Source organism: Salmo trutta, chromosome 4, assembly GCF_901001165.1.
Source record: "Salmo trutta chromosome 4, fSalTru1.1, whole genome shotgun sequence".
Classification (NCBI taxonomy): domain Eukaryota; kingdom Metazoa; phylum Chordata; class Actinopteri; order Salmoniformes; family Salmonidae; genus Salmo; species Salmo trutta.
In genome coordinates, this window is record NC_042960.1 from 8,903,181 (window position 1) to 8,930,930 (window position 27,750).

General features: G+C 44.5%; 1 protein-coding gene and 1 long non-coding RNA gene across 2 annotated transcripts in view; one reads left to right on the top strand and one right to left on the bottom strand.

Annotated features, from left to right (window-relative positions):
* Nucleotides 1-24,373, bottom strand: part of LOC115191800 (lipopolysaccharide-responsive and beige-like anchor protein) — a gene marked incomplete in the record, with an annotated part of 272,883 nt that extends 248,510 nt beyond the window's left edge. The window contains 1 exon segment of the mRNA XM_029749734.1: nucleotides 23,424-24,373. Within this exon segment, the coding sequence (XP_029605594.1) occupies nucleotides 23,424-23,606 (183 nt within the window).
* Nucleotides 23,548-27,033, top strand: LOC115191803 (uncharacterized). Its single transcript, XR_003877770.1, has 2 exons — nucleotides 23,548-23,635; nucleotides 26,025-27,033. It is a non-coding gene; the product is annotated as an uncharacterized LOC115191803 (long non-coding RNA).
* The last annotated feature ends 717 nt before the right edge of the window (nucleotides 27,034-27,750 follow it).

Consider the following 27,750-nt stretch of genomic DNA (forward strand, 5'->3'; position numbering starts at 1 on the left):
TGGGGTGTTGCATCATTAGATTAGGAGTGTGTGTACGAGTGTGTACTTGTATGTGTGTGTGTGTGTGTGTGTGTGTGCCTACATCCCTCTGCAATTACGCTTAATGAATGTTTCCCCATTACGGTCCTCTCCATTAGAGAGCACACAGGGCTGGCATTCCATCAGAACAATTAACACCTACAGGCTTATTACATCATAGTGTATTCCTATCCCCGTCTACTCAATCACACTGTTCTCTAGGGCTAAATGTACAGCTAAGTAACTACTTGCTTAAATACTCACTTCATCTCTCTAGGCCACTAGGACTGGTACACACTCCGCGTCACTGGGCATACAAGAGTCAACATAACATAATGGTTGTCGCTGTAATAGAACACTGAGTTGACAACATTTTTTAGACTGTAGGCTTCCACAAATACGGCTGTGATTGGTTATACATGGCATCATCCTCTACGCTGCGGTGTTATCGTCCCCCTAACATGCTGTCTCAGCTGTGAAACAGACCTCACGTCCATGTTCCACTTCAGTTCCTTTTAGTTGATATGTTCCAGCACAGAGGGCTGCTTTCAGACTGTACTGTTCTGTGTGGGTTTGTTGATGTTACGGCCAGGTCGCATGAGGACTGGGGAGGTGAACAGGGAGGTAGGGAGTTCTGGAGCCTGCCTGCCAACACATTAATAAACTCACTACTGCACAGCACAGCTGCGGATAGAAAACACTTTAGCCTGGCCACCTCCCTCCCTCCCCCCTCCTCCAGGAGCAGAAGAAAAACTAGCAGCCAGAAGTTGTAATCACACAGAGGAGGAGGTGGGGTCGGCCGGCCAGCTGCACAGGGCCTTATCCAGTCCACTGTGACGTATGATCATCTCTACACTGACTGTAGTGCTAGAAGTCAACAGCCACCATATATAGCAAGAACCCTGGTCTTAGAACGTTACAAAATATAGTTTGGTACGTTTAGATTTCTCTCACACTGTAAAGCAGATAACCACACATCCTGGAAGTCGTTCTATTGGGTTAGCCTTTGGGGTAAAAACTGTGCATTTACTTTTCTTATCAGATTTTTAAACTTCACCATGTGATTTATAGCTTCTAGCCTGGTCCCATTTGTGCTGTCTTGCGAGGTGGCAAGACAGACAGGACAAACAGACCAGGGACCAGGCTATTGGCCTAAAACAAGTTAGCAGCTCAAACAGTTAAATGTAAAAAACAATCCATCTCTTATCTTTCATCTGACTAAACGGATGTGAGTTCCTTTGATAGCAGGGAGCAAAGAGATATTTGACCATAATCTCTCCCTCCCTTTTATCGCTGGCGATTTCGCTGCTGCAGTTGGGGATGGAAGATGGAAATTCCACAGCTTAACTGCTGTTACTCTGTCAAGATTAAAATGGCTAGGCATTAAGGCAGGCTCTTCTCTCTCATTACTCAGTCCAGGTATCGTTATCAGTGGGAATGCAGCCCTGTTTTACAGAGCCATTTATCCCCCTGTAGCCACACATTAAACCTGACTGATTCAGCTACGGCCCCTGGAGGCTGGAGTGGCTACGGGCCCTGGAGGCCGGAGTGGCTACGGGCCCAGGAGGCCGGAGTGGCTACGGGCCCAGGAGGCCGGAGTGGCTACGGGCCCAGGAGGCCGGAGTGGCTACGGGCCCAGGAGGCCGGAGTGGCTACGGGCCCAGGAGGCCGGAGTGGCTACGGGCCCAGGAGGCCGGAGTGGCTACGGGCCCAGGAGGCCGGAGTGGCTACGGGCCCAGGAGGCCGGAGTGGCTACGGGCCCAGGAGGCCGGAGTGGCTACGGGCCCAGGAGGCCGGAGTGGCTACGGGCCCAGGAGGCCGGAGTGGCTACGGGCCCAGGAGGCCGGAGTGGCTACGGGCCCAGGAGGCCGGAGTGGCTACGGGCCCTGGAGGCCGGAGTGGCTACGGGCCCTGGAGGCCGGAGTGGCTATGGGCCCAGGTGTTTTTCCTGAACATGTGACCTGACCAGGAAGAACAATGGGTGCTAGCTATAACAACACTCTAAATATCAACGCTGGTCAGATCTTGGTCAAGTCATGTTGGTCAGGAAAGTCTCCTGGGTTTATAAAGCTACTCAGTCACAGACCGAACATTGGTGCTTCTGCTGTCTAGACCATTGGTGCTGTCTATCTATAGTAGTGATCTGACATGGTGTTGGTTCAGCAGCTCAATGGGCCGTCCAGTCCGAGAGGAAAGGGTGAGGGGCGGTCAGGAAATGACCCACATTAGACAGTCTGACGAGTCTCTTTTTGCTTTTCCAGGAAACCTCCAAATCTGCTCTCTGATATGAGAGGCTAGCTGATCTTTCTGAGAACGAGACATTATATTTTACATCAACAAAGCACGGTAATTCTAAGTAAAACCTTCTTCAAAAATAGGTGCTATCTACAGTCGTGGCCAAAAGTTTTGAGAACGACAAATATAAATTTTCACAAAGTTTTCTGCTTCAGTGTCTTTAGATATTTTTGTCAGATGTTACTATGGAATACTGAAGTATAATTACAAGCATTTCATAAGTGTCAAAGGCTTTTATTGACAATTACATGAAGTTGATGCAAAGAGTCAATATTTGCAGTGTTGACCCTTCTTTTTCAAAACCTCTGCAATCCGCCCTGGCATGCTGTCTATTAACTTCTGGGCCACATCCTGACTGATGGCAGCCCATTCTTGCATAATCAATGCTTGGAGTTTGTCAGAATTTGTGGGTTTTTGTTTGTCCACCCGCCTCTTGAGGATTGACCACAGGTTCTCAATGGGATTAAGGTCTGGGGAGTATCAATGTTTTGTTCCCCGAGCCACTTAGTTATCACTTTTGCCTTATGGCAAGGTGCTCCATCATACTGGAAAAGGCATTGTTCGTCACCAAACTGTTCCTGGATGGTTGGGAGAAGTTGCTCTCAGAGGATGTGTTGGTACCATTCTTTATTCATGGCTGTGTTCTTAGGCAAAATTGTGAGTGAGCCCACTCCCTTGGCTGAGAAGCAACCCCACACATGAATGGTCTCAGGATGCTTTACTGTTGGCATGACACAGGACTGATGGTAGCGCTCAACTTGTCTACCCCAGTCCTCAGCATTCCAATCCCTGTACCTTTTGCAGAATATCAGTCTGTCCCTGATGTTTTTCCTGGAGAGAAGTGGCTTCTTTGCTGCCCTTCTTGACACCAGGCCATCCTCCAAAAGTCTTTGCCTCACTGTGCGTGCAGATGCACTCACACCTGCCTGCTGCCATTCCTGAGCAAGCTCTGAACTGGCGGTGCCCCAATCCCGCAGCTGAATCAACTTTAGGAGACGGTCCTGGCGCTTGCTGGACTTTCTTGGGCGCCCTGAAGCCTTCTTCACAACAATTGAACCGCTCTCCTTGAAGTTCTTGATGATCTGATAAATGGTTGATTTAGGTGCAATCTTACTGGCAGCAATATCCTTGCCTGTGATGCCCTTTTTGTGCAAAGCAATGATGACGGCACGTTTCCTTGCAGGTAACCATGTTTGACAGAGGAAGAACAATGATTCCAAGATGATTTTGAATGATTTTGACGCTTCCAGTCTGTTATTCGAACTCAATCAGCCTGACAGAGTGATCTCCGGCTTTGTCCTCATCAACACTCACACCTGTGTTAACGAGAGAATCACTGACATGATGTCAGCTGGTCCTGTTGTGGCAGGGCTGAAATGCAGTGGAAATGTTTTTGGGGGATTCAGTTCATTTGCATGGCAAAGAGGGACTTTGCAATTAATTGCAATTCATCTGATCACTCTTCATAACATTCCGGAGTAAATGCAAATTGCCATCATACAAACTGAGGCAGCAGACTTTGTGAAAATGTATATTTGTGTCATTCTCAAAACTTTTGGCCACGACTGTACATATCTTCTCAAAACAGTCTTCCAGGAAACCTCCTTTCTCATAGACTCTTTCTGGGAACGAGACAATACATGTACAGTTTTAAACTTAGAAAGTATTTGTAAAGACTCAAATACACTGACTCAAATATGCATTTAACCCAGGTATTTGAAAATAGTATTTGAAAAATACTCAAATACAACTTGGTAGACTATTTGGTTTTTACAAATAATCATTCAAAGTACTCATTTTGGGCTGTGCATTTGAAAATACCAGATACTGAAATACACATGTATTTGAACCCAGCTCTGGTTTTAATTAGAATATAGTGCAAAGTTACATGACAATAGACCACTTACAGACATGGGAGAGATGTCTGCCCTTCAAAAGCAGAAGACCAGATCAACAGGTGATAAAGAAAGAATAGGCACAGAGTGTGTTTACATGCACACTAACAATTAGATATTTAAGTGATTATGGCAGAAGGCTGAATATACCAACAGTCATGTAAACACCTTATTCTGCTCATTTTAAAAATCGGCTTCAGGTCATAACCAAAGTAAGCATTAGCCAATTAAAACATCTGGTTTTCTGAGCAATCGTTCAGATTTATAAGACATGTAAACACCTTAAATCAGAGTTATAGCAGCATATTTGATCAGCGGGCGCGCTAGCACGATCAGCGGGCGCGCTAGCACGATCAGCGGGCGCGCTAGCACGATCAGCGGGCGCGCTAGCACGATCAGCGCAAGAGTTCCTTCTACTGCGCGAGTGAGTGAGTTCGGAAAAACTTTAAAAGTATGCACCTTAGAAATAGTTTTCAAATACAAACTTTATGTCCAAACTTAGAATTAAATAAGCTTTACAAAAATAACATGGTCACTGCTGATTTTCTGCATGTATCAAAGTCCCATCAGGTAGCCTGAGTTTAGATATGTCCATGCAAAACAGGATTATTAGGGAAATCGTTTGTCTTGAAAAGCATGTAAAACACTTAAATCTAACTATTATATTAATCAGACCATTCACAATAATTATATTATTGTCTGCATGTAACCATACTAAATTATTTGTATTTATTAGGGATCCCAATTAGCTGATGCCAAGACAGCAACTACTCTTCCTGCAGTCCAAACACATTAAGATTACACATAAAAACAGTACACCATATAACATAATTACACCACTACATATCTACAATACAAAATGTGGTTAAAGTATGCAGCGAGGCTTATCGGTTTTGCATACTACCCTTAACCAGCTACATATGGGCTGATGTGCAGGAGAGCAGGAGGCTTGGTGTCATCCTGAAACAACATGGATGGTTATAAATAGCACTATGGATGGAGCCTGGGTGAGGCAATATACATCACGGAGGAGCTGCTGTCTGCATCCAGCTAGGTTGTTTTTGCATGGGAGATATGAACATAATGACACACACACACACACACACCCAGCTGCTAATTAGCAGACTTAATTAGTACAGATCCCCACAGCCACTGCATGACCTCTTCACCTTCAAAACCAGTTGTTGACCATCCTAGCGCATTGTTCTATTTTTAGTTTAGAGGTAGTATACGCACATCCAGTGACTTGCAGGTCCAGGGTACAAAGAGTAAAGTCATGATGCCGAAGACCATTGGGTCTAAACGTTGCACAAGAAAATGTTAAGCGTTCAACAAATGTGCAGGTAGGCCTCTATCTTTCTTTAACAAATCTATTATTCACATGGCTTTTACATTACTACATTTATTGGACAATGCACATCGATCAAGATTTGCTGTAAACGTGCCAGATTGTACCAGCCAAATAATTGTCATCTGTAGTCCCTTCATTGTTTGTTTTGAAAAGGCCCAGGGACCTGATTATGTCAGCACGGGACATCCATCCATGGAGCGGCAGACCAGTGGTGTAGCCGGTGGACGTAGTGGCATACAGAGGATACAGTGTCTCATTCAGGGCTAGTCCACGCCACACTTCAAAACCCCTTCAGTTTGTACACTGGCTGTGCACTGGCCTTTTCCTCTAGCTCTCTGTCACTCTTCCTCTCTCACAGTCTTTATCGCTCGCTCTCTCATCCTCCCCTCCCCACCCCCCTCGCTCTCTCTCAGTGGCAGATATTACAGAATAACCATTCCCATTCACATGTAGACACTCTGACAAGACTGCATTGATTCAATTGCTGAGGGTGATGGTGGGTCTGGTCGCCCGTAATTGAACCTTAACCTTTACATCCGGAACGTGTGTCTGCCTTTGAGAACAAGCAATAGGGAAGTCCTGACAAAGGTGCAGAGAGAGAGAGAAAGAGAGGGAGAGAGAGAGAGAGCAAAGACAGGAAGCGAGATAGAGAGGGAGAGGAAGGAAGGAAGGAAGAGAGAGAGAGAGAGAAAGAAAGAAAGAGAGAGGGAGGAAGGAAGGGAGAGAGAGAGAGAAAGAAAGAGAGAGGGAGGAAGGAAGGAAGGAAGGAAGAGAGAGAGAGAGAGAAAGGAAGAGAGGAAGAAAGAGAGAGGGAGGAAGGAAGGAAGGGAGAGAGAGAGAGAGGAAGAGAGATGGGTACAGTCTGGTAGAGCAGGGAGATGGACATAGTCACTGAGCCAGGCACAGTGCAGCATCTCTCCTGCCAAATGAGCGTGTGAGCCTGTGCGTAGTGATCTGGCAGACTCACATAGGAGGACTGTCGTCCACAGCCTAAAACCAGCCAGCAGACAGACTTCAAATAGATGTATTTAGAGAACAGACAACCAGACAGTCAAGATACTGTCATTATCACTGATCATTGTAGCGTACTTCAAAGTCTTCTTGAAGGGAAAAAAGGATCTGGGCTCGTACTTTCACACTGTTCTCATACCACACTTCCTAGTTGCATAATACGAGCTCGTCATTAAATCAGTAGACAAATATTCCAAAAACTGGCTAAAAGCCAAGTTTGTGATGAAGCACGTTAATGATTTACCATTGAAGAAGGTCAGAGCTGTGGTGAATGATTGGGAAACATTCCTCGTTTACTAGGCTATTTTCACGTGCTTTTACCAGATACTTCCATTTCAAACTTCAATTTATACCAAACCTTACTAACATCATGTCAATGTGTGGCTAAATATTGCTTATGGTCACTTAATATCAGACAGACACTAATCTCTAGCACTGTGGTGAAATTGTGGTGAATTATTGGTTACATTATGGCCAAATGCTAATATTAAAACAGCACTGTCAGATGAGTGTGGTCCTCCATGGGGAATCAGGAAGCACGTTGCTGCCTCGGCATCTTCTCATCCCGAGACGCCTCTACTCAATCAATCACTACTCCTTCCTGTGATTCTTACTACGTGATAAATTCAATCGGCGAGGCTTCCTCTGTCTGTTGTGTCAACAGGAGACCTGGCCCTACCAGCACTCCACCGTCAGCCATCTTGCGGTTGTTTTGGCCCAGCGATTGAGTCAAAAGTTAAGACCTGCTTATTACTCTGTGAGTGAGCAGAGGCAAGTTAGCAAGCAAGTCTCATTCGGAGTGTGAAAGGTCGAGAAGTAGTGTCCTCTCTGTTATGAATAATCCCACAGTGACTCCGTGTTAGGCCTCCATCCTGATCAAACCAGAGCATACAGAGTGAGCACAGCCTGGTGAGAAAGCTGTCATTTGGATGTAGGATTATAACAGCTGGTGCCTCTGCCTCTAAGGGGCCGGAGCGTTCCCTGATCACACTGCAGATATCCACTGTGGCTTCTGGAGACTCACTCCCAGACAAACAAAGTCAGGCATTTTATCAACGCAACAACAGAAGAACTCTTCAGTCAAGAGTTCAAAGTTCAGACTGGGGGAGTGTCCAGAGACAGAGACAGAGAGAGAGAGAGAGGCTGAACCTTGTGTGTGTGTGTGTGTGTGTGTGTGTGTGTCTGTGTGTCAGAGCCTCCTCACATAGCTCGGTCTGTATAGAAACACAGACAGCTGGGTATTGTACATCTCCTGGAGCACATGGACTTCCTCACATGCCCGAGCCAGTGTACATCAACACTGAGGCCAAGCTCACTCACCCTGCTGTTTGCCGTTTCCCATGAATACACATTGTAGGGGCATAGTCCATCAAATCTACTACTGCGTCTCTAAAAAAAAACAACCAAAATGTCCAAGAATATATGTTTAAATTCATGTACTCGTCAAAATAAATGTTAACTGTGATACAATTAGCATTTATATCAAGCTTTACATCCTTTCACACAAGGCAGCAGAGTGCCGTTTCTTGAACCCCCCCCCAAAAAAACAGTTACCGGTTCATTGAATACAACTTGAGAGTCTGCAAATAGCTTACCAAACCACGCTAAGCACAGATGTACGGTATAGAGCTAATTTGCCAAATTGGTGGACCGCATTATCGCGAGTTCACAACTACGCAAAGCTGTATTAATCCCTGATACAGCAACGTTTCTGCATGAAATAACATGCCCTCCAGAAGCTAATAATCATGTGACCTAGTGAACGATGAAATGTTTGTTTGCTTCAGTCTCTCACAGGAAGAACATTGGGCCTATTTCTCTCATCCGCAGGCTTGCTGTGCAGGCAGGAGAGCCACTCCTTGTTAATGAACATCAATGTGTTCAACAGTAATGTTCTGCCTTTACTCACCCTGCTACAAGAGCACAGGAGGGAAAGAGGATGAATAACCATGATAAAATGCTGGTACATTTTGTGTGTGTGTGTGTGTGTGTGTGTGTGTGTGTCAGTGTGTGTGAAACAGCCAGTGTGGCACACCGAGCGGGTCTTAACTCTTCATCCCCCTGCAAAGTCCTCTCCCAACAAAGGACAGGGGGAGACAGGAGGGAGGCGGGGGGAGGCGGGGGGAGGCAGGAGGAGAGAGGGGGAGACGGGGGGAGACAGGAGGAGAGAGGGGGAGACAGGAGGGAGGCGGGGGAGGCAGGAGAAGAGAGGGGGAGACAGGAAGGAGGCAGGGGGAGGCAGGAGGAGAGAGGGGGAGACAGGAAGGAGGCAGGGGGAGGCAGGAGGAGAGAGGGGGAGACAGGAAGGAGGCGGGGGGAGACACTGAGCACAGCCTGTCAGGTTGGCGTGACGAAACACTCATAGTCACAATTCCCGGGCTGTGACATGCCTCGTCTGGCCGGCCCAGGATGACGGTTCATCTGCGGATGGAATTACAGCTGCGTCTGATTGGTGGATAGGGAGGATCTAGGGGTGATTCTGTCACACCCACTGCCATAAAACAACCTCAAACATGGATAGATTGAGAATGTTCAGTGAACCTGATGGTGTGTGAGTGTGTGCATCTACACAGGTCCCACACACTAGGCCTATACTGTGTGGGCTGAGAGCATGTTTCTGTATTAGTTCAGACAGAGGTTTCCTGCTGTGGTTTCTACTCTGCTCTGCTCTTTACCTCAAATCAGCCTGACTAACCGGTGTCTGTATGTAGCCTCGCTACTTTTATAGCCTGTTTTTCACTGTCTTTTTACTGTTGTTTTTATTTCTTTACTTACCTATTGTTCACCTAATACCTTTTTTGCACTATTGGTTAGAGCCTGTAAGTAAGCATTTCACTGTAAGGTCTACACCTGTTGTATTCGGCGCACGTGACAAATAAACTTTGACTTGATTTGATTTAACTAACAAGACGTCTCAGCAGAGAAGGTGAAATCTCTCACACAGAGAGGAACGTAAAGGGAAAGCATTGCAGCTTTGTGAAACAGGCCTACACCTTCCCTGCAAAGGAAGTGTGCTGGCACAGCTAACCACATGCTGCCTGTAAAAATGTTGCATCAATTATGCTGCATTCCATAGCAGACAATGGCAAAGAACAGTGGTTGTTAAAATCTGGAGTGTAGCCAACTCGAAGAAAAAAGAATTCCGGATGGATTCTCCTCGGGTTTTCACCTGCCATATCAGTTCTGTTATACTCACAGACATTATTGTAACAGATTTGGAAACTTTAGAGTGTATTCTATCCAAGACTACCAATTATATGCATATCCTAGCTTCTGGGCCTGAGTAACAGGCAGTTTACTTTGGACACCCCAGTCATCCAAACTTCCAAAAACTGCCCCTTATCCCTAAGAAGTTCAAATCTGGAGTGTAGCCAATATGTCTCTTCAGCATTTTGGCAGCTGTGTGAATGTAAACAGTAGGCATGCGTTGTGTTGTGGGAAGGGGGGTGCAGTCTAGCCGGCAACTGTACGGCCTCCTATCTCAATCTATCCATGTTTGAGGTTGTTTTATGGCAGTGGGTGTGACAGAATCACCCCTAGATCCTCCCTATCCACCAATCAGACGCAGCTGTAATTCCATCCGCAGATGAACCGTTATCCTGGGCCGGCCAGACGAGGCATGTCACCGCCAGGGAATCGTGACTATGAGTGTTCCGTCACGCCAACCTGACAGGCTGTGCTCAGTGTCTCCCCCCGCCTCCCTCCTGTCTCCCCCCGCCTCCCTCCTGTCTCGGGAGAGGGCTTTGCAGAGGGATGAAGAGTTAAGACCCACTCGGTGTGCCACACTGGCTGTTTCACACAGACAAAGGAAAAACAGGTCAAGGGTACAGGATGAATCGAAGCCATCAATCAATAGGCCCCAGCCTGTCTTGGCCATTCACACAGCAACACTAGATTACCGAGGTCACCTCAACCACACACACACACACACACACACACACACTGTTTATAGTAGAGTCTAGAGATCAGAATGTGGGATCATTTGGAGTAACAACACTAGTAACAAAAGGAATCAGGACAATGATGCAATGTCACCTAGCTTCAACCTGGATTACCCCACTGCCAACAAGCCTCCTTCCAGACAATGACGTGATGAATCACATAGGTGTCAGAGGCCTAGGCCGACACCACACCGTGCATGGCAAGACACCCTGACACCAGAACACAATGGAACAGTGCCATAAGAGCAGAGGAGGAGGAGATTCCAGCGCCCACATTCGTGAGTAAGAGAGAGAAACGCAACAGTTACACTACACCCAATATTACTGGGACACACAAACATGCTCAAAATGGCAAAACCTGTACAGCCTGAACAACCTACAAATCAGTGCGTAACCGCTCAATGCTCTCACGCTGCAGTAACAAGGTCCTTCTAGCAACGCCAAATCTTTCCATGGTGGACGCCTGCCTGCTTCGTTGGTTAAGCCACTTGAATAGTCGGGGGGGGGGGGGGGGGGGGGGGGGGTCGACAGTATAGTACAAGCCAGGTGTTATCGTTATTCAAGGCCAGACAATTCACTGATGTTTCCTCTCAAGAACATGGGCCCTCCAATCAGTCAGCCAGTCAACAGGCTGACATCAAAAGGGCTGGGTGAAACAGTCAAGGCCGTTTCAACAGTGGATAGAACCTTTGAACAAGACAAGTGTGTATGAAATACAGCAGTATGAAACTGCTGTATGAGGCACATTTGTAAAGCAGCGTGTATGAGAGCGGGAGCTGACAGAGTCTGCACGAGACGGAGTCTGCACGAGACGGAGTCTGCACGAGACGGAGTCTGCACGAGACTGAATGAAACTGAACTGGGCCATACGTGAGGTGTGAGACAGACACACTAGAATAGCAAAGGGTGTTATGGGACCCGAGTAAGCATTGCTCTGGTAAGTACAAGGGCGGCAGGCAGCCTAGTGTTTAAGAGCACACCGAAAGGTCACTGGTTCGAATCCCCGAGCCGACTAGGTGGAGAGAGAAAAACATATGCCGATGTGCCCTTGAGCAAGGCACTTAACCCAAACTGCTCCTGTAAGTGGCCTCTGGATGAGAGCGTCTGCTAAATGACTCCAATGTAAAATGTACAAGAGGATGCAATCATTACATTGCCGTCTAAAGAGGGTGTTTGAAACGACACGGAATGAAAGTGGCACTACGAGAACGACAACAGAAGCAACCGAAGCGTATCATAGGAACAGAGTGAGCTGAGCGTTATGTCTGGCTAGAGTTAGCCTCTCCCACAGACAGGCCTGACAGCCAGCCTCCCTCCACTCAGGGGGATAATTACACGTGGCTGTGGGTGAGCGCGCCGTTGCCGTTCAGGTCGCCGAGATGTCAGAAACAATAACGGCTCTAATAGCGCCCGGCCCTCACTAATTGCAGTGTGGCTTTTAGCATGCAAAGGGATGGCGGCTAGGTTAAGACTACAGCACTACGCCACCGCCCCCCGTCTCACTGTAAAGAGCCACCGTCGGGCACTTCTATTAGAGACGATCAACACTTAAAATCAGGGACACCGCCTGGTATAGAGGTCCTGGATGGCAGTTTCCATACCGAGCGGTGACGCCAGTCATTCTGAAGCACTGGGTGACAGTCAATAGGAGTTTGATCTTAACACTGAGCTGAACCCAACCTCTCAGTGGAATCAGGAGTCACCATAAGGCCTATACGGGTGTCTGGGAAAGGTGTGTCTCTGTACCCCTGTTATCATCTGATCCCTCTCACTCTGTAGTATGTGATCCAGCCAAGTAGCTAGTAGGCTACTGTTAGCAAGCTACTGATGATAAAGGCAATATAATCCAAACAGAAATGTACAGTGTACATCTGTTAGTCTATATCACACACAAAGATCAAGGATAAACTCTTTGGCATAAACAGCCCATCTAAAAAGTCCCGTCTCGACAAATGAGCTTTTCATTAGTGCGAGTCTTTGGTCGCCTTTGGCTAGCGATTAGCAGGTGTGTTTCCATGAAGCGAATCGCACCCCTCAATGCAACAACATTGATTTCATCTGTCTGTACAGATGAGTAAGCATAGCTGAAGGGAGACTGGGGAAGATGCAACTGAAAAAAGCTCCTTTCGGATTTGTCAACTTGGCAGTTTGTATACAATGAATTAAATGCATGAAACTTGCCTGGCTGTGATAAATGGAGTAAATGCAGCTCTGATATTATATTCCTAAAATAGCAATAGTAGTACAATGGTAATATACCACTGCAGGTTTAGCTAGGCCTTTGCCTCATGAATCACTGTGCCCTGAGGACAGGGAGAGAATGCATAATGGCCACCACGCAATGGCTGTGTCCTTATTGACACCCTATTCCCTAGTGCACTACTTCTGACCAGGGCCCATAGTGCTGTGTTAAAAAAGTAGTGCACGATGTAGGGAATAGGGTGCCATTTGGGATGACCCAAAAAAAGAATAATGTACTTAACTAAGGGAAGAGGCTCATTTTCAAGAGAGCACTTTCCACTTTGTGTTTGGTTGAAAAAGTCAAAGCTTTTAAAAAAGGCAGGCCAACACAAATACATTACCTGCAAAACAACATTTCCATATTATTACAACCTTTACTGAGAGAGATGTTTAGCGGGTCGCGGGTTTGATATTGCTTTGCTTATTCAGTGTGTTGTTTCGCTGTGCAGCGACGGTGATGGGATTAGTCCTTTATTAGCAAAGGGACGATCAAGCTAATATTGGGAAGAGATTGTGGTGGCGGTGTGTGTGTGTGTGTGTGACCTCTGTGTCAGGTAATATCATCCGTGGTGTGTGTCCAGTCACTGATCCACTGATGCAGCCAAAGCTATAAAGGACCAGGGGCAACAGGTCTGATCTGTTGGCAGTTTAAACAGTCAACAGGGAAACAAGTTCTTCCACTTTCTCTTTGTCAGGTCATTCATATTCAACTGGCTGGAATTGTACAACTCCAGGCAGGCGCTCATGTCTACTATAGGGACTGACATCACTGATGTTAGCCGAGTACTTCCAACAAAGCATGAAAGTCATGATTACAAAGTCCGCTGCAACGGAGATGAAGATGGAAGAAGCAACCCTTCAAGACCCCCCCCCATCAGCATACAACGAACACCCACCCACACACAGCCACCCATAAGCCTGTGCGCACGCACGCACCCACACACAGCCACCCACACGCCCATGCGCACACACACACACACACACTCTGCAGCTTGCAGCGTCTCGTCCTTGCTCTGTGCCCTCCAGAAGCCCTCTGGAGTGTGGTGATCAGTCTGATAGCTGAGGAGGATACAGTCAGACTGCACCCACAGAGCAAACTCTTCACTGAGAGGACTTCCCCCTTTTAAACCACTGGAATAACAGTCAGAAATGTAACAGTTTAACAAAGACAAAGATAGACCAGAGCGGTAAGAAACTAACAAACTGAATGCTTGCTACAAACCAAAACATGTCGGCTTCATACCATATAAATTCTTCACTTAATAAGAGAAGTTCCTTTTTTAAACCAGTGCAGAATAACTGGCAGAGGTGAAGCACCACATTAGCAGTCAGAAATGAAACAAAGCTATGGGCTAAGCTAAGAAAAAGACGTAGGAAACCAACGTCCCAATTGAGTGATTCCCACTAAAATGATTAAAAACCACCAGATACTGACGTCATAACAAATAAACCTCAATGATATTATAGTGTTCCAGTGACTAGCCACCAGCCCAACACTAGGGCAGGGTTCAATGCTTTGTGTGGTACGAGGGTTCCGGTGACTAGCCACCAGCCCAACACTAGGGCAGGGTTCAATGCTTTGTGTGGTACGAGGGTTCCGGTGACTAGCCACCAGCCCAACACTAGGGCAGGGTTCAATGCTTTGTGTGGTACGAGGGTTCCGGTGACTAGCCACCAGCCCAACACTAGGGCAGGGTTCAATGCTTTGTGTGGTACGAGGGTTCCGGTGACTAGCCACCAGCCCAACACTAGGGCAGGGTTCAATGCTTTGTGTGGTACGAGGGTTCCGGTGACTAGCCACCAGCCCAACACTAGGGCAGGGTTCAATGCTTTGTGTGGTACGAGGGTTCCGGTGACTAGCCACCAGCCCAACACTAGGGCAGGGTTCAATGCTTTGTGTGGTACGAGGGTTCCGGTGACTAGCCACCAGCCCAACACTAGCGCAGGGTTCAATGCTTTGTGTGGTACGAGGGTTCCGGTGACTAGCCACCAGCCCAACACTAGGGCAGGGTTCAATGCTTTGTGTGGTACGAGGGTTCCGGTGACTAGGCACCAGCCCAACACTAGGGCAGGGTTCAATGCTTTGTGTGGTACGAGGGTCTACCATCCACTGACAGTTTGATTCTGTTTTCTGTTGTGTGTTTCCTCTGGCACGGCCAGAAGCATTCCTTAACGCTTGTTTGTGTTGATGTGAAAGGCGGTGGGTGTTCGTAGCTTTGTTTACAGAAATAACAAAATGGGCAGAGAGGAAGTGGCCTAGGACAACAGGACTGACTGGATTCTATCTGGAGTACTGACAGTCAACAGTAGTAAACAGGGTAGCAGGCCTAACAACACTGACCCCAACTCATCCAGTCATCCAACATTATGTAGTCGGCACTGTTTGTACTTCAAATAGGCTATACAATATAAAACTAGTGTAGCTTGAAGGTAGAAATCTGTAAGCCTGTACTGGCATAGGAAGTTAAAGACGTTGGCATTTGTCAACATTTATGAAAATGAAAGGGGAGAAACATTAAATGATAATTCGATTTTGCCTTCCTCTTAAAAGTGGCGACAAAAATGCATTATATATATGTAATAGCCTTTGAAATGATGGGCTGCCATGGTAACCATGGGGACAATGTCACATTATTGAATTTAAATAGCTTCCCGTTTGACCTCTATAGATCTGACCTGAAGTAACTTTGTAAACCACAACCAAAATCAATAACACCACAAATCAAATGTTATTTGTCACACGTGCCGAATACAACAGACCTTACAGTGAAATGCTTACTTACAAGCCCTTAACCAACAATGCAGAGAGAGAACAGTCTATGACTGGGGTGGCTGGAGTCCGACCATTTTTAGAGCCTTCCTCTTGACACCGCCTGGTATAGAGATCCTGGATGGCAGGGAGCTTGATGTACTGGGACGCACACACTACCCTCTGTAGTGCCTTGCGGTCGGAGGCCGAGCAGTTGCCATACCAGGCAGTGATGCAACCACTCAGGATGCTCTCGATGGTGCAGCTGTAGAACCTTTTGAGGATCTGAGGACCCATGCCAAATCTTTTCAGTCTCCTGAGGGGAAATAGGTTTTGTCGTGCCCTCTTCACAACTGTCTTGGTGTGTTTGGACCATGAAAGTTTGTTGGTGATGTGGACACCAAGGAACTTGAAGCTCTCAACCACAAAACTGACCCAGCGTTTAGAGGAAACTTCACCTCCTCCACAGCATCAGGGAGAGGGGAACCTGATTGCCTGTTCGCATGCATGGTTTCCATGGCAACCACTACAAAAGGCTATCATGGGCCTGCTCAGCCATAGCGACCTGGCTTGGAGTAAAACCCAGGTGACATTCCACAGAGCCAAATCCCCCATCTCCAGTGTCAGAGCAGAGCCCAGCAGTCTTAGTCAATGGTTTACAGAGCAGAGCCAGAGTGGCATACGATTCAGCTTCCAGTGAGTGGGGAGGCGCCGTTAAATCAAGCTGCCTGGCTGAGTGTGACGGCTTGAGGTAGACCTATAGCTAGGCCTAGCTATTGTCCATAATGCAGGGGTCGTGTTAACGCAGAGTGTTTCCCGCAGAAAAAGAAAAAAAAGATAAAACGCATAAGAAATATCTTGCTGCGTTTTGTAAACGCTCTTAAAATGCTCTTTATTCCAATTTCTGCTCGGCGTCAGGATAATTTGGTGCTTCAGTTGCACTTCTCTACTCTGATGAGAATTCACAAACGGGAATTTTATCAGTAGACAGCACTCTGACTGATGTGTAGCTACTTTTCTAGGTGTAGCCTGCTTTTCTCTGGTAAAATGCAAGATTCACTTCAAGCAAAACAAATGTAGCTGGCTACATTCTTTCTATGATGAACATTAGAACTATGATGGCCATACGTCGTATATGCACAAAAAAAAGAAGATTTTACATTGTTAGATCATTTACTTGTGTGGCTGCTAGCCAAATAGTGTTGCACTTCTGTTGTAATCTGATAAAAATGAAGCCACTTCTGCTGAATGTGTTGCACTAATGTATTTTCCGTGAAGGAAAACTATAGTTGCACGTCCCTGATCACTCTATTGAAGCAAAAAAACTGACTTTTAAAATATTCTCGCTTTTATCCATAATAATGTCATCATGTACACTAGCCTAGCAGCACTGTATCTGCCAGCTGTTGGCTAGAGCACACTTGCAGAGACCAGTTTGTGACCAGTGTGTGACAAAACTATCGGTAGAGATAAAAATGCAATGAACTTTAGATTTTTATTTGGTATAAAAAAATTACGTTTTGCGCACTACGTCATCACGCACTGAATTTTTTCCGCAACAAGTCAGTTTGGTAAACACCACTGGTGGGAAAATACGCATATTTTCTTTATGCAGATTTTAGAATATTTGCATGAAAATCTGTCGCCAATTGGAAGGTATCAACTGGTCGATTGTGTGGTCGATAGGCTGTTGGTCGACCGAGATTTCTTTAGTCGAACAGTAGCAAAAAACAATAATAATTTCATGGTGTACAAGACACCCGTCTGATTCACGACAGTCTGAGTGGACTGATCCGTTGTGGAGGCCGTGGGGATGGCAGTCCATCACTAAGATATGTGCTACTGAAATGGTATATGGTTATAACATAAGAACAATGGTGCAACACTAATACAAATTATTTTTGAACAAATGTGCTTTCTCCCGCATTGGATAGCGGTGGCTGTCCACGGTTCTAAAACACTGTTGAATTGCCGCCACTTCCTAGACCATATTGCTATGTGCATAATAGCAAAGTTATAATAATAATAAATAATAATAATAATAATGCTCCTTTTTCTTGATCTCCTTATTGCTATTATTACTGTTATTATTATCGTTATTATGATCATCATCATAATAATAATAATAATAAGTAATGTCATTATCATTAGTAGGCTTAGTATAGCAGCCTTGTATAACCACCACTGAGTTTTAGGCCAAAGAGCACATCCTGTTTAGTCTTAACACCGTAACTTACTTAGGTCTATATTTCAATACTTATATAGGCTACAGTATCAATCAATCATTCATATTATTACACGTCGTCACATCATTCATCATTTTAAATGCAATCAAGTATTTTCGTTTTAAAATAAAATAAAGTGATCCTTGAATAATTAGCAAACAACAAATAAACCGTTCCATTTCAGAAATTGCATTCGCAAATGAATGCAACTGTTTTTAGTCATTGCTGTAATAAAGGCTTTACAAAAATAAATATTACAACAGACTCTCTGGTAACCTGATCATTTATTTTGTGTTGTTTACATTGTTCCAAACAGTCCAAAAAATGATATTGTAATCTAACAGCACCTGTTTGCCACACATAACATGGACGCAGCGCTTGCTCCTTACCTTCTTTGTCTTGATCTCCAGTATTTTCCACAACTAGTCAAATTTATACCACACATCCAACTTCCCCTTTACATTCTGAGCAACCAGTAAACATTCCCCTGTTTCGAGATTATTTGTCACATCCTCTGTATCCATTTTATTGTCACGTGTTTGGAGTTTGTTATAATATTCTATAGGTCAGGCCCTATTGGTCACGTGCATGTGATGCATACATGTGTCACGTAAAGAGAGTAAGGGTTGAGGGTAGTTGTGCACGATATATCGGTGAATATATCGGTGAACATATCGGAATCGGATGTCTAGTTTAATGCCGATGTGCAAAATCGATGTCAAAGCTGACGTGCATAACTATATAACGAAGGTACATGATGTATTGACGCCACGTCAAATTTTGCCATATATGTGCAACACAGCATTCCTAAACTAGCCCACAATGTCTGCTGTGTGGATCGAGCAGTCAACAAGTCAAGCAGTCATTTGAAAGAGTAAAAAAAATTCAGCGAGACAACTCAAAGGCGAAATCCATTAAAGTCAAGATAATGGAATTCATTGCCCTTGACAATCAACCGTTCTCTGCACCGGTAAACACTACCAAGTGCGCTATTTTTCCGATGTAGCCCTACCGGAGTTACACAGTAATAGTGTCACTGCTATTAGCTTCATGACATACATACTATGGAACTCCGTTTGGGTCTTTGCATGTCAAAATAGATACAGTAGCACTGTCAAAGCTGTACAAAAAAGTCTGCCAACAAGCAAACACCGGGCACGAACGATGTGTTTACAATACCGCGTTGGTAATAAAGCATCATTTGTTTGACCGCAAATTCTGGGGTAGCTAGCTTTAGCTTGGCACCTAGCTAGCACCAATACAACCAGCCTGAAAACAATGACCAGTAAAAACTGCAGTTATTTTGATCATTCTTAGCAATGATTTAGGAATCCTTGTGAGTAAGTATTAGCTAGGTTGCCACTTGTTCGCCAATTGAAATTGAACTTCAGTTCATGAAAATAAATAGCTAGCCAGCAACTTAACCCTGTTGCCCAAAGCTAACATTATAAGCAGCCAGCTAGCTTCATCTGGCTAGAAAGACTCGACCGGAACGGGTTGTGTTGTGAAGCTAGCCACAATAAGGATTAGGCACACTAGTGGAATTTGCGGTTTGCCTTCAAAATAAAAGTATGTCATTGACAGTGATGCCATATTTTATTTTGAAGGCTAACCACAAAGTCCACTATTGCGGCTAATCCTTATAGTGGCTAGCTTCCGACCACCATTAATCAAATAAGAACGGTCATATAAATTAGGGTTATTTTAGATGATGACACCTAGCTATATAGTTAGCTAGCTAAACAGATGTCGTTTCACTATGTTTTTGGGGAAGAACATTGTTTGCATCCATGAGCTAGCTAGCTTTTTTTACCAGCACTGTAAGTGTGCGAGACAACTTTACCAGCATCATAGCATACGTATCGATGAATCGTTGTGGCATATGAAATACAAGTGAGTGTAATCAACACGTAATTTTTTTTTTAAAGCGTTAAATTATTATGTGATATGCAGTCATATTCAGGTCCTGATTGGTCAACAAGCTTATATGACACGTCAAATAGTGTTAAATAGTATATTTTTTGACACGCAAAGACCCAAATGGCGTTCCATAGAAATCCTGGTTGAGAATGAAATGACTGAACAAATGAACAATGAAACAGCACAGCAAGTAAGTGAAAGAAATAGGTTTGGATTATGTTTTACTGGTAATGGGGACATACGTAAATGCCAACAAAATAACTTGTGTGTAACCTTTATTTAACTAGGCAAGTCAGCTAAGAACAAATTCTTATTTACAATGGCGGCCTACCCCGGCTAAATCCGGACAACGCTGGGCCAACTGTGCGCTGCCCTATGGGACTCCCAATCATGTCCGGATGTGATACAGCCTGGATTCGAACCAGAGACTCTAGTGACGCCTCTTGCACTGAGATGCAGTGCCTTAGACTGCTGCGCCCATGTGTGTGTTAACTATTTAACTGTACAAGAATGCTTAAAAGGCCGCTAAAAATGTAAATATCGGTATCAGCCAAAAATGTCATATCAGTGCATCACTAGTTGAGGGAATAGGGAATGTTTTTCCTTACCAAATGAGAGATTTTGGTAATAGAACTTTTCAGTCAGAAATGGCTGTAATTATGTTGCAGCTTCAGCAACATGGACAGCGGGATAAACACTGTTGAAGTTCTGTAGTGGTCGCTGCAGCATGGAGGAGAGAGACAATGGATGCTAGTCACACAGTCACTCGCTGTCCTTATAACACAGCAAGTCTGACCACAAACAAATCAATTAGGTCGGCTCCCTCTAGTCATTTGTGTATCTTAATTATTTCATCAAACAGTGCGCTTAAAGCAGCAGATAAGCTCAGTGCATATAGTTTTTTTGATTAAAAACACATAGGATATGTCTACATATGGAAAAATACACGTTTAAAAATGTTGGCCAGTCGATTCGTCGAAAGAACAGACGACTCTTGGAAGACAAAGATTTTTTTTTAGTCAGGGACAGCCCTAATTCAGAATGCTACGCTACCCATGATCCCTTGCACTGTCCTAAGTCTGGCTGGATAGCCTATTCATTTTAGAGATTTGTTTGAGGATAAATTCATTTTGCTTTTGTATGAGTCATCCGCGGACGACTGCAAATTAGCCACTTCTGGAGAGAGGAGGTTCCAGCCACTATGATAAATCCAGCTGAGAGAGAGAGAGAGCGCAAGAGCGAAAGAGTGAGCAGAAGGAAAGATCAGAAAGAAGAGCACAGAGCATGAAATGCAAAGTGCCATGTCTCAAAAACCTCAAATGACATTGGCCATGCTAAACAAACAAGAGAGAATGGAGGGGAGACAGGTCGGGTACAAATGCATCAGTAGGCCCAGGGACTCACGTTGTTTCCCCAAATGGCACCCTATTCCCTATATAGTGCACTCATTTTGACCTAGGTCCCATATGGCTCTGGTCAAAAGTAATGCAGAATGTAGGGAATAGGGTGCCATTTGGGATGCAAGCCACAGCCTGAGAGATCCCCTCACTCTGGCACATTGGAGACCTGGCAGGTTGTCTCTACTGCTCATTTCTGTGAACTGCAATTATGTCTTCTCCTCTCTGGATAAAGAAACTATCATGAATATGCACTTTATAATAGACACGTCGCTGGAGGGATAATATTTCTGGGTTTATCTCACGCCGTGCAGGCCAGCAGCACACAGCTGAAAACAGAGCTCGGAAACACGACCGTGCATAAAACTAGTACCACTGTGATATCGTTCAACTGAAAGACATGACTGACAGAAAGGATGTTTGACACCCCCCCGCCCCCCCCCCCCCCCCCCCCCCCCCCCCCCCCAAAAAAATAAAAAATCCTGCTTGGGTTTCTATATTCGGCATGACATTTGAAACAGCATTCTAAATGCTAAGGCATTGTTCCAGCAGCCAGACACTTATCCACTTTCCTCCCGGCTACCTGAGGGTGAGGGCTGCCTGGCTGACTCCATGGGGGAGTTTAGTGTTCACGTGGGGAGGGAGGGAGGTTACAGTGCCGCCGTGCCCCACCAGCCGCATCCCTCCCAGTAGGTGTGATGGAGCCTACTGTGATGACTGTGTGGGAGACTCCATTGTGTTGCCACAGTGACAAAGCAGTTTTGCCAGTTCTTCCTCCCGTTCTCATTAACTGCCAGCCTTTCCTGCTCTTCTTCCACTTAACCCTCCATGCTCTGCTTCAGCGACTCACTAGCCTATCCTCTATTAGTTTCATTCATTCCTAGACCTGAGCCTCAATGTCTGCAGCCAACCAGAGAGAAAGAGAGTGCGTGTGAGTGAGTGCGTGAGTGAGTGAGTGAGTGAGACAGGCAGAATAATATTGTGCAATTTGAGCAGACTATCATGAAATATGACACACCTCTTTTAAACAAACTGAAATCATGACAGAGAGATATCATGTAGGCCCTGTTCCCATATACTTATAGTCCAACAAGTATGCACTTGTGTCTATTACACTCCCACTGTAGAACTGTTACTAAAGTGACACTAAGATGTCCCTTTAGTACCTATAGAGCCCCACAGTAGGAGTCATAATACCTATCAAATCTAGTGGTCAAACAGAGAAATGGTTCCAATGGTTTTTCCACCATGCATTTTTCCCATAGGGGATTTTAGAAACACTTCAAATGAGGGCTGTGTTTCATGAAGGCTTACCCTGGAGTGACGTTTTGATAACTTCTCTAGGACAAGGTGACTTATTAATATATTCGCCTGTATTTACCACCCAAAACTGAAATGCTACTTAGCTGCTAATGTGGCTATCATAAAGAACTACAAATGCCATGATGATCTGGAAGAGACTGACGAATCGAGGCAAAGGTAAGAATCTCTGGATTAACTATCTAATGTTTGCTAAATGCTGTAATGAATAAATTGGTTATATTTCTTTAAATGAACAATTCTGTTAACTGTCTTGTGCACGTTTTAAATTGACACAATACCTGTTAGCAAAGGTGTCAGCTAGCGATGAAGTGCAGGAGCTTGAAGGTATTTGTAGTTTTGCATGATGTATACAAATCTGAGAGTAAATAGAGCCGAATAGATTGATACAAGTTGTCCGAGAGAGATTTACATGGTTATCAAAACGTAACGCCAGGGTAAGCCTACACAAACCACAGACCTTATTTTAAATGTTTCTAAAATCCCCTATGGGAAAAATGATTGGTGGGAAAAAACCTATTGGAACCATTTCCGTGGATCGCTAGGTTTTATGGGTATTACGACACCTATAAACATAAGGCTATAAACATATAATTTTTCTAAACTATGAACAGGATAAGACCATGCCCATTGTATCCTGTATGAATAATATGAAAAGTGATCATGCCTCGCTGGTTGGTTACAAAGCTTTTCCAAGTAATGATTTGTAAAACCAATATAGCATTTCCATCACCATACAAATTCTACAAAGAAAACTCTTATGCACCATTAGCCCACACATTTCTAACTAATAGGCTATAGCCTAGTTCCGCATAGCCTACTACTCTAGTTACCTTATCATGGGAAGTAAATATTATGCACTCAGCTATTGGACCATATAGTAGGCTAGCTAATGAAGTAGCCTTGTCACAATATAGCCTTCATTATAAACAAATATTGTGGCCAGGAGGTAGCCAAGAAAAATAAAAAAGGCAGGTTGGTAGACAGTGTAACATGATCCTCTATGGACGGTTTCCTGGGACTATTTAGATTAGAGTGTGGCTTCCGATAATCAGCTTACCAGGTTGAAGACGGTCTCCACAATGTCCCGGTTGGAAACTTCCCCAACTTCCACCAGACCGGCGAGGACAGCGAATTTCATTTTGATTCCTCGGATTGGGATGCCAGGGTTGAGCGACACCGCCGCAGCTCCATCACCTTGCCCGGCTGGTCGCCCAGCACCAGGCGTCTCCTCGCTAGCCATCGCTACAGGAGGACAGGTGGCGTTAACAGGTAAGGCACCTGTTCACCCCCAAAGGCGGTAATGGGATACAGTAAAGTCGGTGAAAGAAAAAAAACAATGGTATCCTCTTTCCAGCTATGCCGACAGTCTGGAGGTAAACAACGAAAATATTTCCCTCCCCATTCAAAACAGTTCCCAAAATAATAAGCCTTCGAGTCAACAAAGTACGTTTTGTAGTCCGCGAAAGGCACAGGCGCACGAGAGTTGGATTTCTACTCGATGACACCGCGACATTGGAGTTGTCACTGCGTTTCCATGTAGAACTCCTCTCCCCCGGTCGGAAACTTGATAAGGAGGCGAATGAAATAATGCATCAAAAACCGTTCACTAAAATGGACCGGTTTAATAAGATTTGGTTCTAAAGGCAAGTCGCAGAGACCTTGCCCTTCCTCCCCTCTGTCAAAATATAAGAGGCACCTGCGACTTTCATTTCTTCACTAGTCCAGCCAGGCTACAGCAGTAGAACTTGCTATTGTCACAGCAGGCTTGACAGGTAGAGTGCTATCATGAGCAACAACTCCTAAACGTGGCTCAAGTACGGCAACAGCGCCAGTGGTGCTCGACAAGGGACAGCAGTCATCCACTCGGTCCTTCCCTAAAAACTGCTAGACTTGTTCAAATTTCAGTGTTAACCCACTTACAGCGCTTTCTCTTCCTGATTTACCCCCTGCTACAGCTCTTCCCCGCCATAACAGTATTGTACCAGTATTCTGCCAGCGGCACAAATTATGACGTCATATTTGTATGGTAACGAAGAAACCTTCAAAATAAAAGCCCACATTTCAAAACGTTACAATTCGAAATATATTGCATTTGAATCAATGGACACTTTTACTGTGCCAACAAGAAAAGGCAATAGGTAATTTATAAAATCAAATAAAAAATATTGTTTAAACTTTTTTAAGACCTACATACACATACAGAATATTGTGCTGTAGAGATAGCTTTTATACCTGTCTCAGCTAACGTGGGGTGGAAAATACTCAATAGGGTCTCTAATACATTTACATTTACATTTACATTTTAGTCATTTAGCAGACGCTCTTATCCAGAGCGACTTACAGTGGTGAATGCAGACATTCCATACAATTTCATACATATCATACTTTTTTTTTTCTTTTTTTTTTTCTGTGCTATAACCAAATATGTGTCATTTCTGAAGGTGACTGTGTCACACGGTCTGCTGCTGGCTGAGTATTTAGTGAGTATTTCACGCCACACTTTATCTGAGTCAGGTAGAAAAGTCATCTTTACAAGCCAATATGTATCCCATGTACAGTCTATAATAGTGTACTGCATTGGGGGCTATGGAGGGGGTGGAGTGAAAAGCCAGCAGCAGGCCAAGCGACACAGTCCACTGCCAAAGCTACCCATATTTGGTTAGTAGAGATGCGACTGAGTATTTCACACCACAGTTTATATGAAACAGGTAGTAAAGTTTTTTCTCTACAACACAAAAAGTACCCATTGCCTAGCACAAGAGACCAATTTAAGTTTTGTAGACTCTATTGAATAATTCCAATAACATACATTTGTATTTTATTAAACATGTATTTCTTTAAATGTAGCCTACAATAGCTTTCAACATTCCAGTATTTGTTGAAACTTTCCAAAGAAATGCATAAATAATACAAGAAAATGAATACATTGGTTTCAATGCTGTGAAAAACAGTTGTACCGCACTAGATTGCAAAAAAGAAATATTACCAAAGTTTAGCATGTATTTACACGGGAACTCTTATTTATGGGGGGAAAAAATCCGCGATCGTGCTGCCAGCATAATATCCTGCTGCTAAGAGAACCGTAATGAGTGGAGCATGCGCAGTTGGCATCGAGTGACTTCGACAGGGTGTCTCAGGCGTTGATATATCTCAATGGTCTCAGGTGTAGCCCAGGTGGATGGCGCTGTGGACTTGTTCATGCCAGGGATAGAGGGGAGGCTTATAATGCAGGAAATATTCGGTTCCAAAGGAATAGAGTCTAGTGTACAATTTCGCCTCATATTGTAGCCGGTTGGCCTATAATGCAGAGACGTCTAAAGGCAAGAGAAAGATACTTGCTCGAGTCAGGAGTCATCTACTGATGTGCACTCAAAGACATACCAGAGATTTTGCATTAAACAAATTGCATATAAAAACTCTAAGGATTAGGCTGTAATAATGGTTGTCAATGTAATGTTTCTTTTTTCCTATAGGCAGACTTTAGGCATTATCTACCCACATTATGCAACCATGGTTACAGTTGTATAGAAGGGGAAACATTTGTAAACATGTTTATATTATTGATAAAAATAAGAGTAGGCAAAATAATGTCCTGCTATAAAAAAAATGTAAGTCATATTCACATGAGACATGTAAATTGTGATGCTTCTCTCTACAGTCCATGCAGTGGAACATTGACAGCTGTAATGCAACCGGGGGTGATAGAAACCAGACATTAAAAGGATGTGACAGCGATGCTTCTCTTGCCTCTTCCAGTCACTGACCCGTGTTGCAAGAAAGGCATTGCACTGTACTTGTGCACGTGACATTAAAACCTGAAACTTGTTGAAGACGTTTATGAGACCAAATAAATACATTGTCAGATAGGTTTCTATTTCATTTAGCCTACGTATATTGAATAGCCAATGTATGATTGAAGTGTAATAAAAGATCAAATGCAATGTATTTGAACAAAGATCGTTATTGCATGATTAAGATGTGTGTCTCCTCTCATCTCCTACGAGGCTCTGATACAGGATGACTTCATTTGCTCAATGGGATGGGGGATGGCTCCCAGTCCTAGGCTGCATCCTAAATGGCACCATATTCCCTATATAGTGCACTACTTTTGACCAGGGCCCGTAAGGCTCTCGCCAAAAGGAGTGCACTGTGTGGGGAATAATGTGCCATTTTAGGACCCAGTTCTAGTGCTGTTGCCAAGGAGTCAGGCACCGCCACAATTCTTTTGACCTCACAAGCAGTCTCTCTCCCTGGGGACACTGGGACACGAGGCAGTCAGTTGAGTTCCAGCATCAGACAGAGGCTGCGTCCCAAATGGCACCCTGTTCCTTTTAATGTGCGCTACATTTGACCAGAGCCCTATGGGGAATAGGGGGCTCTGACCAAAAGAAGTGCACTGTAAAGGGAATAGGGTTCCATTTGGGAGGTAGCCAAAGTCAAGGTTGGTCTCTGTAGCAGTGACCTGAAATATAAGTGCTTACTACAGTGAAATGCTTTAATTTACATGCAGGCTGGGTTCAAGTCAAGACACTTTTGCACTGACTTACCAGAGGTAACCTATAAAATGAAAGTAAGAGAGAGTGTTGATATAGTAACTTGTATTTCATAATGGGCTGTTGAACTGCAACCTTGATGACGTTAATTAAATACACATTTAATTTACAGCATTTTCTTTCTTGTTTTGTCTTTTGTGTTCCACAACGCATTAATGAATTCAGCTACTCACAGAGCTTTGTGCCAAAGTGCTGTCATCTTTTCTTTGAATGAACATTCATTATATCCTTCTAAATCAATACCTGAGGGAAATATATATTTTTAAATATCCTGAACAAATAAAGGCTGCTAAAACCATACGGTTGGAACACACATCCTCTTGACTGTTTTCTTTAAGAAATGTATTCTGCGTGAAGCTTGGATTTACTTTGAACCCCCCATGGGGCAGATTCCATCAGAAAACTAAGCTGAGTGAAGGCTGTTGCATTATGATGACAAGAGGGAATTACACACATCTCTCCAGGGACTCCCCACTGGGCACAGATGTCAATTCAAGGTCTATTTCACTTTGGTTCAATGTCATTTTGTTGAAATGACATGGACAGGGCCGGTTTAATGCAGGTGTTTACCGGGGCTGAAGCCCCTGGGCCCAGGCCAGTGGGGGGCCCAAGAAGCATATATACAGTATATATTCTATATTTTTTTACTGCAACCGCAAACCACAGGAGGATTCAGGAGCCCGCTCTCAATGAGTGTAGACAACCTGCTGCTACCGCTCTACTAATAATCAGATGGGGGGGGGGGGTATAGGGCCCACGTGGGTAACTGGGGGGCATTGCCTTGATTGGGTAACCGATTAATAAAAAACTGCATAATAAATAAATATGACT